The sequence below is a fragment of the Ricinus communis genome, chromosome 9 (assembly GCF_019578655.1).
Source record: "Ricinus communis isolate WT05 ecotype wild-type chromosome 9, ASM1957865v1, whole genome shotgun sequence".
NCBI lineage: Eukaryota > Viridiplantae > Streptophyta > Magnoliopsida > Malpighiales > Euphorbiaceae > Ricinus > Ricinus communis.
Window position 1 is genome coordinate 24342196 of NC_063264.1, and position 13500 is coordinate 24355695.

A 13500-nucleotide genomic window follows, 5' to 3' on the forward strand; every position below is an offset into this window, starting at 1 on the left:
ACAATTTTTGTTTTCTTTCCATAAAATAATAAAAAACGACTGAAAAATAATTAAAAAATAACTGAAAAATAATCATGCTGTAAGTATCAAATAGCATATTAAAATATCAAGTGTTGATCTTGATTTTCATAGAAATTTAAGTTTGCATTTGATCTTCAAATAATAAGTTTAAGTTATTTTGTATAAACTATTATCATCCCATTGGTAAAGAAGATCAAAGTCCTAACATAGAATCATCTACTCTAATTATATGATTCATAGTATGTCCATTATCAAAAATTATGCATAGAAAACCATGCGTTTACTTAGGCTATTAATAATTTAGTTTTCATTTGTATTGCCAAGACTCTCAGCATAAGGAATGTCAAGTAAATGATACGGGTGACTACCAATACTAGAAAACATCTTAAAGATATTGTGGTTAGCATCATGGAGAACTATCTTATTTTCTCTAGTAAATAAGACTTTCCTTATAATTTTGGTGGTCGATAGGATAGGGATGCAAAAAAGTGGTCAAAGCATGACCGTGTCAACAAAAGAACTCGCCGGAGAATCTTCGGCACTCGGGACCTTAACCGTAGAAAGACCTCGCTTCCGTCTGATTGTGTCAGCAGAAGAACTCGCTGGAGAATCTTCGGTACTCAGAATTTTAATCTTAGAAGGACCTCATACTAGTGAATGTTCCTGAAAGCTCAGCTAAAACCTTAAGATGATGTAGGGGGGGGTGCTTGGCACTGCTGTTGGAGAAGAACTGATCTGTTTAGTAATTTTTTTGAAGTGGTTGCTGATAGCTTTTGAGACTCCTAACATCAGCTCCAAATTGGAGCTTTTTGTGAACAACTATATTAATTTAAATATAAAAATTAAATTATTCCTTTTTATATTTTAAACCCTAAACTAAAAGTTCAAAATAATCATACCTCTTTTCTTTTTAGGTCTTGACTCCTTTTCTTTTTAGCATAAAAACTTTTTCCATATACAGAAAAATCTACATATAGTCATATATTTCAGACAAAATAAAATTTACGACTGTAAAAATATTATAACTTAATAGAAGTTTGAATAGTAAATTTCTTAAATTTGTTAGTAAAATTATAGCAACCACAGATAAGATATATAAATATTTTGATATATTATATATATAAGATTGAAGAGATAAAATAATATTACAGTAAGATAAAACATAACATAATATATATATTTAAATATATATATATATATATATATACAAATGTTACTATTATAGAAGAGTATTTTTTTTTAAACGGGACTTCAAAACTTTTATATTTTATTATAATATAGAGTTTATTTATATTTATAACTGATCCAAATTAGAACTAAAAACTTTTATAATTATGCAGAGGTTAAGTATGACCAGAGAGAGAGAGGTTTCACTGTACCTAAAGTTGAAACTGTTTAATCAGGAATGATCCACAGGTAATTCATATTTTCCTTTTGTTATTACTCATTTATAATTGTCATAGTGGTTCTTGATTTGTAATATTTCGTCTCAATTTTGAGATAAAAAACTTGTAGAACAACGACAATTGTTTTCTTTTTCTTTTTGATCAATAGGTTAGCACTATATTGATGTAGAAACTAGACTGAAATCTTTAAAGCTTACTAGTTATGCAGTCATGCCTGCCAAAACCTTTTGATCTCAACGTCCTCTTAATAAACATCATTCTATTCCTTTGTTATGTATAATGTATGTAACTGAATTCTGGCCTAAGAGCCTCTATTTTACCCAGTTCCTTTTAACAATATAATCTCTCTTCTGTTTTAAAAGAAATCTAAGTTTCTGTTAATCACTTGAATACTGTCAAGCTCAGAAGCTCTTCATGATATAATCTTGGGTCCTTCAGGTATTTGATATATAAGTTTGAACTCACTTTTCTTGCGCCAGGCTGCAAGTCTTTTATACCGGCAAAAAAACAAGTTATAAGAAGAATATAATTAGTAATATCATTAGAAATAATACTCTTTAAAGTAAAAACAACCTGAAAAAGCTTAAACATCATAAAAGTTGTAGAGGCAAACCTACGAGACAGGTTATAACAGAATTGTTTAACTAGTCCTACTCCTGTGGGAGAGGCAAAGATTTTTCTCTCATCACCTTTTCTCTCTCTGGGATCAAGTATAAACATCCTTAAGATAATTCACTCAGTAAGTTACTGTCTATTCTCACACTGTTACTCTGCTGAACTTGATCATCGGGGGGGGCCTTTGGACAAAGAGTCCATTAGGCCTCCTTCGTATTAGAGGCCTTTATCCACCCTCTGGGGTGACTTGAACTTGATCGTAAAACATTAGTGATGAACAATGGTTCTGTTCTTGATAGCTAGATGATTAAGTCCTGGAGAATACTAACGAGGTTTATCCAAGATTCTTTAACTCTATACTCTCTCATTGACCATAGCACAAGATTACAATGCCTTGCATAACAACATTCAAATAATCCAAGGCATTCTCTGAACTCCCCCAAAGCTATATCTCTTCTTCTTTTGTTAGATGATGTCACCAGATCAGGCAACATCAGCACCCAATATTTTCTTCTGCTACATCAAAGTACAAAACTACATATTGTTGAATACTAGAAAGAATAGATTGGAACCAAGTTCTTAACATCTTATCTATCAACGGAGAGTTTCAAAGTACTTTATGTTTAAGTTCGGAAGGAGCTAGCCGGGAAAACTTTGTAGTTATTACTGTGATGATCATGGCCAAGTCCAAGCATATTATCCCAGTTTAGTTACTTTAGAACTTGAGGAAGACGAGAATGTGGAAGAGGAAATCAAGGAATATGAACATGTTGTTTGACTGATGGGTTGCATATTGATAGCTCGGTTCAAGTCTTGGTCTTCACGGAGGGCCTTAGATCCTGAAATGTAAGGAAGGACACTGTACCCAAGGACTCTCCAATGGTCAAGTAAGTGATCTGCAGGGATTTGAACAGAATAACAGTATAGTAAATGGTAACTTACTAAGTATGTAATTCTTTAAGGTATTTATACTTGATCGTGGGTGACAGATGACTATGAGACGAGAAAAATATTCATTTTCCTACAAGGAGCGAGTCAGCAGCTCAGTAATTCTGTTATAATCGTCTTCCTCTTTCGGTTTTAGCTATGTTTATGTCATTTTTGGATTTTAGCTGAGCCTTGGGGCGGGGTTGGTATTTGGGAGGACTTTAATCTTGGGGTCTGTGTCAGACTTAGGCTTATCCAAAAACTCTTTCTTTTAACTGGGTCAAGAGATTAAGATTTGACCACTTCTTATATCCCTATCCTGTCACATCATAATCATTATCTCTCATGAGTATCACCAAACCGTTGCAAGAAGATCTTGACATTGTCATACATAAACGTTTCAAGAACTGTTCATCTTGATCTTGATCTTACAAGACTGGAACCTCTTTCGCAAGGTTTCATCAAGGAATTCTATGGAGCTAAACAAAGAGTAAGTTAAAGAACATTCTTCAATGAGGCTCTTAAAGCCATTGGCATCTTTATACTCAACTGTGGAATACCATGATCTGCATACTGATTTGAACCAAAAACAAGAAACGGAATGGGTAGCCTGATCAGAATTTCTAGTATAGCATATAGTGGTAATTCTATGGATAGTTGTGATGCCAGTTTGTTGTCCGGAGGAAGGTTCTTCACTTGTTCTTGCCTCAGCAAGGAAAACTAGAAACAGATTGAAGAGAATTGCAGAGATAAGAAAGAGTATTTCTATTTGCAAGCACTTCTACTTAATAGGATCTAATCAATACTAACCACCTTTGAAATTTTATATTGTTATTTGGCGATGAAAGTTTATAAATGAAATTGTTAAATGTGCGATCGTATTTTTAAACTCATTTAAAAAATTATTAAAATATATCAAATACTATCTTATATTTTTTATTATTAATCCCTTAAATTCGCCGAAAAAAGTTATAGTAAGGCGAGATTAATTCAAACACTAGTATTTTTAAAACATTCATCACCTAATAACAACATAAAAATTTTCCATGAATGTATATATATAAAATATTTTGTAAATTTTATTATATGTTCTTCGAGCTATTCTTTAATTATTTGAGTGAACCTTTTTATGCAATTTTGTCATAATCTATTTGTGATATTTGTAGCATGACTGATCTGTGGGGGTTTTCAAATCAGTTGTTAAAAGTTTCCCTGCCATAATTTTCCAATGCAGTAAGAACATCCTTCATACTTTCATGTGGCAACAAAGAAGCTCTTTCTGAACATTTTCATGGCCTTCAACATAGGTTAAGGAGTGAACTACAGAGATGTTAGAAGTCATCAATGAGAGTTTAGAAGCCATTGGCATCTTTGCAGCCTATGGTGGAGACATGGTCAACATTGTATCTAATAAACTTGGCATCAGTAATTATGAAATATAGATATAAAAAGCATAATTTCACCGTAAACTAACCCAAAATTTGACGATGCATGATATAAGAACTGAACTCAAGCTCGGAATCTCACAGCCCTGAAAATTACTACAGTACTATTAAGCCAAAACTTACCAGTATATAGTGAAATTTACCATTATAATAACAGAAATATATATATAGCTAGTTGTTGTTGGGTAGCCTGCTGAGAATAGAGTGCTCTGGTTTGTGTTCACACTCAAAATCAAGATGGACAAATGCACGCTCAACTTCTGGGAGTTTCTCAATCTTGTCCTGCAAAGTCTCTCCAATTGTGTGTGCTTCCTTTAAAGGCAACTCCTCTGGGAGTTCAATGTCAACCTATTTCCAGTGTACCAAAACTAGTTTTAATTTTTAAAACTAACTGAGCCTGACATGTACCTATGGAAGATAAGCCAGTCAAATTGCATAAATACGACTAACCTCTACAAAATAAAGAACACCAAAGGTGTAAGCTCGGACAGTATCGACTCGCTTAACTTGCGGATGCCTTGTGACAAGATAAGTCAGTTTCTGCAGCACTTGAGGAGGAGCTGACTGTCCAACAAGCGAAACTGCAATAAGAAGCCACTTTTAATTGGTTGTATATATATGCATACTTAATCCCATTTCCTTTCGGAACGACAGGCAGGAAGAAGCTACCTGCATTTTCCATAACAGTTGCAGACCAATTTGTAATTGTGTATACTGCAAGGAAGATAGCCCCAACAGGATCTATCCACCAGTAGAACTTATCACCAAAAACAGCTGAAACTAATCCTACCACGTTTGTTATCACATCGAAGTAGTGATCCTGTTGCATTATGGTTTCGAAGAAGTTATGAAACTGATAATAAGAAGCTAAAACAGAAATCTAATTGAGGAAGTAATGGAGACCTTGGCATAGGCGCGAACAATATCGTTTCCTGAGCTTCTACAATAAATCCACAGAGCCAACTTCACTAGAGTAGCAGTAATCATGATCATGTACAACCACAGCAACTGATTGGAGGACATCTTTGAAGTAGGCTCATTTTTAATTAGTTCTTCAACTGCCTGTACCAATATCTGAAAGCCTGTAAAAAATGAAGCAATTCTATTTTTTAAGAAATCATGCCACATTCAGTTTTACAAATAATAGGTCATACCCTTAATCATCTATCAAAAACGGAGTATGAAATTAAGCTTCAGTCGTACTTGGAATTGAAGCATAATGCCAATGTTGACTGATTTGATAATTCTTTTCTAACAATGGCTAAAGGAGAGTAACAAATTGTGAAATCTGGACAACTAACTTATATGTTCCCTAGACTTTTACATGCATCTTTCATTTATGCAAACCAGAAATGCTACTAATAAAATAGCAAGACTTTGGGGACAATATGGTCCTATAATTACACTGTAGAAAGCAATTAGTTAGGTCCTTTAATCCGGAAAACTTCTAACAAGTTACAGGAATAAAAAAAGACTTCATCTTTTTCCTTGTGGTGTTTACACGACAGTAAATCTCGAAGTATGCTGTCAACACTTGGAGAAAGCTGTATCATTCTACTGCATAAGTCTATTTAAACTGAGAATATGGAAGCTAAAACAAGTTGGTTAACCAGGCGAAAAACTTAACTTAAACAAGAAATTTCAGTATCAGTATGCCTGGCAACAGTTGAAAAAATAGAATGATATCAAAATGGACAGAAGAGCATACCAAGTGTAGCCATGATAGCAGCAAAGATGATAATGCCCACTGGCTGCACCCTCAATTTTCCAATAGGATATTTGTAAATATTTATGCTTTTCATAGATAAATGAGTGAACCAAAGGATCCCACCAGCCATCAGATCAAGTAAAGAATCTAAAGTTGATGCAGCAATAGCTATTGATCCACTCTTTATTGTAGCATACATCTATAAAATACATTAAACAGAAAAGGGTTACTTCATCTATCCAAAAATTTAACTTATCATAAAAGTCTGCAATGTAATTGAACATTTATTTCTTTATTTTTTTATCTTTTTGGTTTTTTTTTTTTTTTTACCTTTAGTCCCAAAAGTAAAACATTAGCAAAGTTTGATATTTTCATGGCCATTTCAGCTTGCAGCTGTTCTGCATTCTCTTCTTCAAGGATAGCATCCTCATCTGTGTCAAGAGAATCAACTTCCTGGAAGGATTTTAATGTGGCGAATTGTCTTTCATAGTATTCCTTCTCATCTTAACAAATTCAAAAAGCAAACAAATTCATAAATAACTTAAAAAATAATAATTTAAATAAATAAAACAATAGAAAATAAAAATTAATTTATTTAGAAAAATTCTTGCTTAAAAGCCTAATGCATTCGTCATCTATACAACAAACCAATAAATAACTGACACATATTTTTTAATTTTATTATCGAATACCAAAATATAAAATATTCATAATATGTATTACTCTCTTATTTGTTACGGTGTATACCCCAAACCCGAAAAAAATATTTCAAACAATAATCTGATGGAGGATAGAATTTGACTCAAAAATCCTTCCCACTACCCTACTCATCAAAATACTCCTATTTTCTTAAAATTGTTTTAAATTTTCAATCATTTTCCAACCTTCAAGCTTCATTTAATGGAGATGCGCATATAAATAGAGAAGATCACACTTCATCTTATAACTAAGGAACTATTCTAAGTGCGCTTTTGGCATCATGGTGGGAAAAACACTTTTCAAATTTCCTTTTTTTTTTTTTGCTAATCTTTTAGTTTTAAAAACTGATTTTAAGGAAAAAACCAATAAATTGATATTTTTTTCTATAAGCATATTTATAAAGAAAAAAAAACAATTTATAAAAAAACTTAAGAAAATCAAATCTATTAAATTAAAAAATTTCAAATCCATTTTTTTAAACCAGTAACAGCAATGGCAAACAGACCATAAACAATATTAAATTAAGGAATAACTTAACACACCAATGAATACAATAAAATAAAGCTAACAACTAAATTCTCAATCTTCTCTTCAACCAAGAAGTAAAGGCAACAACTATAAAATAAAGACAGAAAGAAAGAAGACAACCTTTGGTTAACCCATTGGTCTTAGAGAGATCAACGTGAAAGGGGGATTCAATATCAACGCCAGACCGGACCTTATCAGGTAATCTTGCCAGGAACTCATCTCTGAGTTTACGAACCGAGTCGCTTCGACTCAGTCTACCGCTGCGCCGCTTCTGATCATTTGTCAGTAGCGGTGACTTAGAGTTGCAGCTTGAATTCAAACCTTCCATTCATATCCAATTTTCGTTGAACCCTTTTTGGAACTAATATGGCGATAAATCTAAGTAGCTGTCAATCTGTCTAACTACCCATTTATTAATCTTATAAGGGAATAGAAATACGTCTGTGCACAGGGAGATTTTCAATCTAAAATAATGTTCTGATGGACCACAAGACAAATACAGAGAAATCCAGTTCCAAAAATGTATGGTTAAGGACAGAGCTGCAACTTCCAAAAAGGGTGGGGTCAAAAGATTTAAAAATTAAGAGGGAATTACAGGAAAGAAATGTAAATACATAAAAGAGATCTTGAAAATTATGGAAGTTGTGGGGGCTGAAATGAAGAAGAAACTAAAACATATACAGAAAATTCAGAAAAATTACAAGAGAAATTTTAAAAGTTAAGAGGACAAAAAAGAATTGTCCAGAAAATTCAGGTAAATTTGTTGGGGGGAGGGAACTGTGTGTGCTGAATTTTATATGCATATGTTTTGTGATTTATAGGCTAAGTAAAAAAATATTTTATTAATATAATAATATATAGTCTTATATAAATCAATATTTGTTTAGAGTTATTTTAATATATTATGTAACACTACTATAATCGGATGAAGGATATGAAAACCAGTTGGCTTCAAAATCAGCGAAATTTAATAATTTATTTAAAATTAGATGCTAAATTAACTAATTATAAAAAATATTTAATTATTGATTAATAAAATTATTTTGAAATTTAGTCAATATCTAATTATTTATTAAACCAATTTATAAAATAAAAATATATAAAATTAATAAAAAAACAAAACTATTATTAATTAACCGTTTATAATTAATAAATTATAGAATATCTCAGTAATACTCTAGCAGGATCTATTTATTTATTTATATTAGAGAAAGAAAAGCATTGCCGACTTTTAAGTATTATATCGGTCTACACAACTTTTTGAAAATCTTTTTGGACTGTCTTTGTAGGACCAGAAGTGCTCCAATTTTAGTAACTTCAGTCAAAAAGCTATTTATTTTATAAATCGGTTTCCTGTGAGAGAAAAAAAAAATAGTATAAATAGCATAGTGTTAATGAATTTAAGTTTAACTAAATGTTTATTTATATTTTAATTCTAAAATTAGATTAATAAAATATAATTTAATATAATTTTTATATTTAACATAGCAAATTAACTATTTAAAATGTTAAAATTTTATTAATATAATAAAATAAAACTATTTTAAAAATAAATTATTAATTAATTTTAATATTATATAAATTAATATATTAATATTACTATTTTAAAAATTAAAAATTTATTATATAAATTAAGTTATTATTAAATATAATATTATTTTCTAAAATTAAAATTATTATCTAATTATAAAATTAATTTATTAGTGAATATAATATTAAAATATAATCAATATATTATTTTTAAAATAGAATTAATATCATTATCTGATTAAGAAACTATTGATTAGTTAATATAATATTAAAAATAATTAATATGCTATTTATTAGAATTAGAGTTAGTGTTTAATTAGAAATATAACTTCTAATCAATAAATTAATAAAAGGATATAAAATTATATATAAGTTTGAATCTCATGTGTCAAAAATAAATATACATATCAAAATAAAAAATTTATGTGTCAAAAATTAAATATACATTCCAAAAATTAATATATATAGATTTTGATAATTGGCTTTACATTTTATCTAGTTATTATTAATTTCTGAGATTATATACTAATTTTTAATTATTATTTTATTTTTTAAAATTACAAATGAAAGTAAAATTATTTAAAATTAAAATTTTATTTAAATTGAAATATATAACTACCACCATCGTATTAAATCGGTGGATATAATTTTTAAATTATTATTAAATTTGAGCCTTTCGACATATATCTTTCTGAAAATCTTAAACACTTAATTTAGTTTTTTTGGATGTTTTATTTGAATGTTGAATTTTATGGATATGGTTCAATTGTTGGCTATATTTTCTAGATAAGTATTGATAATTTATTTTAAGTCACAAAAGGACAAATAAATAAAATAATGTACAAGTGAAGAAGATTTTTAATACAAAGCCAATTTGTTTTGCCCCAAAATGAGTTCCATTCTATTTATATGACTGGTGACGTAATTAAATTTAATATTTTTAAGGTCCATAAAATTTCTAATAAAATTTTTATATAATATTAAAAATAATAAAAATTTTATATAATACTAAAATAACATATATACTAACATATAGATAATTCTGAACTCGTATTTAAAGATCTTGTATTTAGACTAGCCGAGAAATTTAAATTTATTCATTCACCCTCGACTTTCTAAAATAAGGCCATGTATTTTCACGACGAACCTTCAAATATAAATCATATTTAGTAAGTAATGATTAATTGAAAGAGAATGTTAGAGGATGACTTTCAACCATATACCTATATAACAATTGATATAATTTGGATCAACATTTTCAAGGCCATAAAATTTCTATAAATTACCCCTTCAAATTAACTTTGAATGGTAGATAAAATGTTGATAATGCAGCTGAGATGTGAAAAAGGATAGAGTTTGAAGGTTCAATTAATTGGCAATTGTCACCACATTTAGAATGTTAAAGAGCAATTAGGCAATTTTGGTTTATACTATTCTTTTTTTCTTCTTTTAATATGATGTGCCACATTTGATTTTGACTTGATGTACTAGCTCATCTTTGTATTTTATTATAGATTTGTCCTTTAATTTTGATTTTCCTTTTTGTGAACTAACTCATTATTGAGCTTCATGTATCTTTTTTTTTTATTTAAATTATCTATTATAGATTCATAAAAAGGTGAAAATTGCACTTGAATTAAAAAGAAAAGAGTAATTAAAGATAACTTGATAATCAATTATACTGAATTTGTTTAAAATTTATAAAATTTATTTATAAATTTAAAAGTTAATTCAAAATTCTTCATAATCAAATTTATGTAAAGCTAGTTATAGTTAAACTAAATTTTAATAAAACAGGTAAGATTTTCAAATAAATTTTATATTAATTTGTCAATATGTTTCGTAACATCAAAATATCTCTTTCAACTTTACTGTTTTTATTTTGTATTTTTTAAAAAAAAATTTCTCAAATAAAATAGTTTTTTTTAATAAATTTCAATTAGTTATAGCATTATCATAATAATTTAAAAAGAGTAAATAACTATAAAATATCAATAACATACAGTGTCAAAAGAATCGATAGCGCCTTTTCTTTAAATTAAGTTACTATAAAACTGATAAAAGTTATTATAAAAATGTTATGTATGGATCCCAGTAAATAAAATAAAATAATTATAAATTGCTGCAAGTATTATAAAAATACTATATAACCGATGTTGCTCCAACCTACACTTGCTAACTCTTCAATATCAATTTTTTTTTATACATAAATTATAATAATTTGACTTATTATTATTCACATAATAATAAATTAATATAATTTTTAAAAAATTAATTTAATAAATTACTATTATTATTTTTAAAAACATCATTTTATAACTAAATTTCTTAATTTAAAATATTTATTATTTTGATTTTAAATTTTAGTATGTATATCTTTTAGCCTTATTATTTTATATAGAAATATTTTTATCTCAAAGATTATTGTAATAAATTAAAATATGTTTTACTTTCTATATTAATATATTTACATCCATATGTTTTTCTTGTAATTACTAAATTATACCTATATAGATATATAATATATAATTACAGCTATTTTGATTTATCACAATCAATTAAATAAAAGATTATAAAAATAAAATTAATTACTTATATATTAAAGAATAATTAAAAATTCTACTTTAGTATATTAAGTTAATATGATAAATTTACAATTAATATATTAATAAAATCATATTAGTTTAGTATATAATTAAATAATTATATTAATTATTAGTTTAGCATTTAAAAAATCTAACTTTTCATGTCCATCAACTATATATGTAAAATTTTATTGCTAGTTTAATATGATAAAGTATTTCTATGGGTAAGAAAATAATCTTCTTAAGATTTTTTAGTGTTCTATTTATATATTACGACTATTTATTTATATAAATTAATATATTGTTATTATTATTTTGCTTCTATATTTGTTGGACGTCTACTTTCTTTTTTGTTTTACTTGTAAAAGAGTTTGAATGAACAACAATCACATAATCTTATTAGATGAAAATAGGAGTTTAAATAAGAAGAAATCGTGCAACTATTAAATCTAAACAGCAGATCCTAAGAATAAGCTAGCTTCCTAAAGACTAGCTATAGTCCTAAGGACTTGGTCAGTTAGTTAACATCCCTTGACCAAGCACATTATTGTTATCTATTCTTAACAAACCCTCCCTTAAGCTAACTGTGGGACACAAAGTTAGCTTAAACATTTTCTCTTTGAACTCCCAAAAGACTTCTGAACTTGAAGAACGCCTCCGTTGGCAGAGGTTTTGTCATCAAATCTGCAACTTGATACTTGGTTCCACAAAACTCAACCTTAATGACTCCATTTGCAACCAACTCTCTTAGAAAGTAGAAACGAACATCAATATGCCGGCTTCTCCCTTGTAACACTGGATTCTTTGTTAACTTTATTGTGGAGCTATTATCACAATAGATCACAGTGCCTTCATCATGACCACATCCAAGCTGTTCTGTAATCCTTCTAAGCCACACAGCTTGGCTTGAACACCTGCTAAATTTTGCTTACATGTTGTAACTATAGGCTGTTTCTTAGATAATCAGGAAACTATCCCTCCTCCAAGCATGAACACATAACCTGACGTGCTCCTTCTATCATCCAATTAAACCAATTAAACCAGAGGCAGTTCCCTTATACATGATACCATAGTCCAGTGTTCCCTTGATGTACCTCATGATTCTCTTGGCAGCTTGTAAATGCAAATTGGTTGGCTTACTCATGAAACGACTGATGATACTAACCATATATGCTAAGTCTGGTCGTGTAGATGTTAAATACATCAAGCTTCCAACCATTTGTTTGAAGGTTGTCTCACATGTAACAGCTCCTGCTTCATCTTTATGCAATTTTATCCTAGGCACCATTGGTGTCTTTACTGTTTGATAATTCTCCATTCCAAACTTCTCCAATATTTTTCGTGCATACTTCTTCTGACATATAAAGTTGCCATGAGAAGTTTGAGAAACTTCTATGCCAAGGAAGTACCTCATCAATCCCAGATCAGTCATCTCAAAAGTGTTCATTATGGGCATCTTGAAATCTTCAAGCATTAATGCATTGTCACTTGTATAGATTAAATCATCAACATACACACTTACAATAAGTAGATTACCTGCCTTGCTCTACTTAGTAAAGAGTGTTTGCTCATTTTGACACTTTTCAAAGCCTTCCTACATAAAATACCTCTCTATCCTGCTAAACCAAGCTCTAGGTGCTTGTTTTAGCCCGTAAAGTGCCTTGTGCAACTTGAATACCTTCTTCTCTGAGCCTTTTTCTTGGAAACCTTGTGGTTGTTCTACATATACATCTTCTTCTAGTTCTCCATGAAGGAAGGCAGACTTGACATCTAGCTGATGAATCTTCCATTGTCTTTGAGCTGCAAGAGAAACAATGGTTCTTACAGTCTCCATTCGTGCAACTGGTGCATACACCTCTCCATAATCGATGCCATGCTTCTGAGAGTAGCCTTTAGCTACCAATCGTGCTTTGTGTTTCTCCAAAGCTCCTTCTGCATTCAATTTAGTCTTGAAGATTCATTTGACTCCAACTACCTTTGCCTTGTTTGGTAAAGTAACCAGTGACCACGTCTTATTCTTCTGTATGGACTCAATC

General features: G+C 29.4%; 1 protein-coding gene across 1 annotated transcript; it reads right to left on the bottom strand.

Annotated features, from left to right (window-relative positions):
• Positions 1-4439: 4439 nt before the first annotated feature.
• Positions 4440-8069, bottom strand: LOC8285799 (metal tolerance protein 4). The gene is made up of 7 exons (XM_002531595.4): positions 7470-8069; positions 6453-6625; positions 6123-6321; positions 5318-5496; positions 5084-5234; positions 4865-4995; positions 4440-4762 (listed from the first exon to the last, which is right to left on the bottom strand). The coding sequence occupies exons 1-7, from the start codon at positions 7675-7677 to the stop codon at positions 4586-4588; spliced, it is 1218 nt and encodes a 405-aa protein (XP_002531641.2). The 5' UTR covers positions 7678-8069; the 3' UTR covers positions 4440-4585.
• Between the last annotated feature and the right edge of the window lie 5431 nt (positions 8070-13500).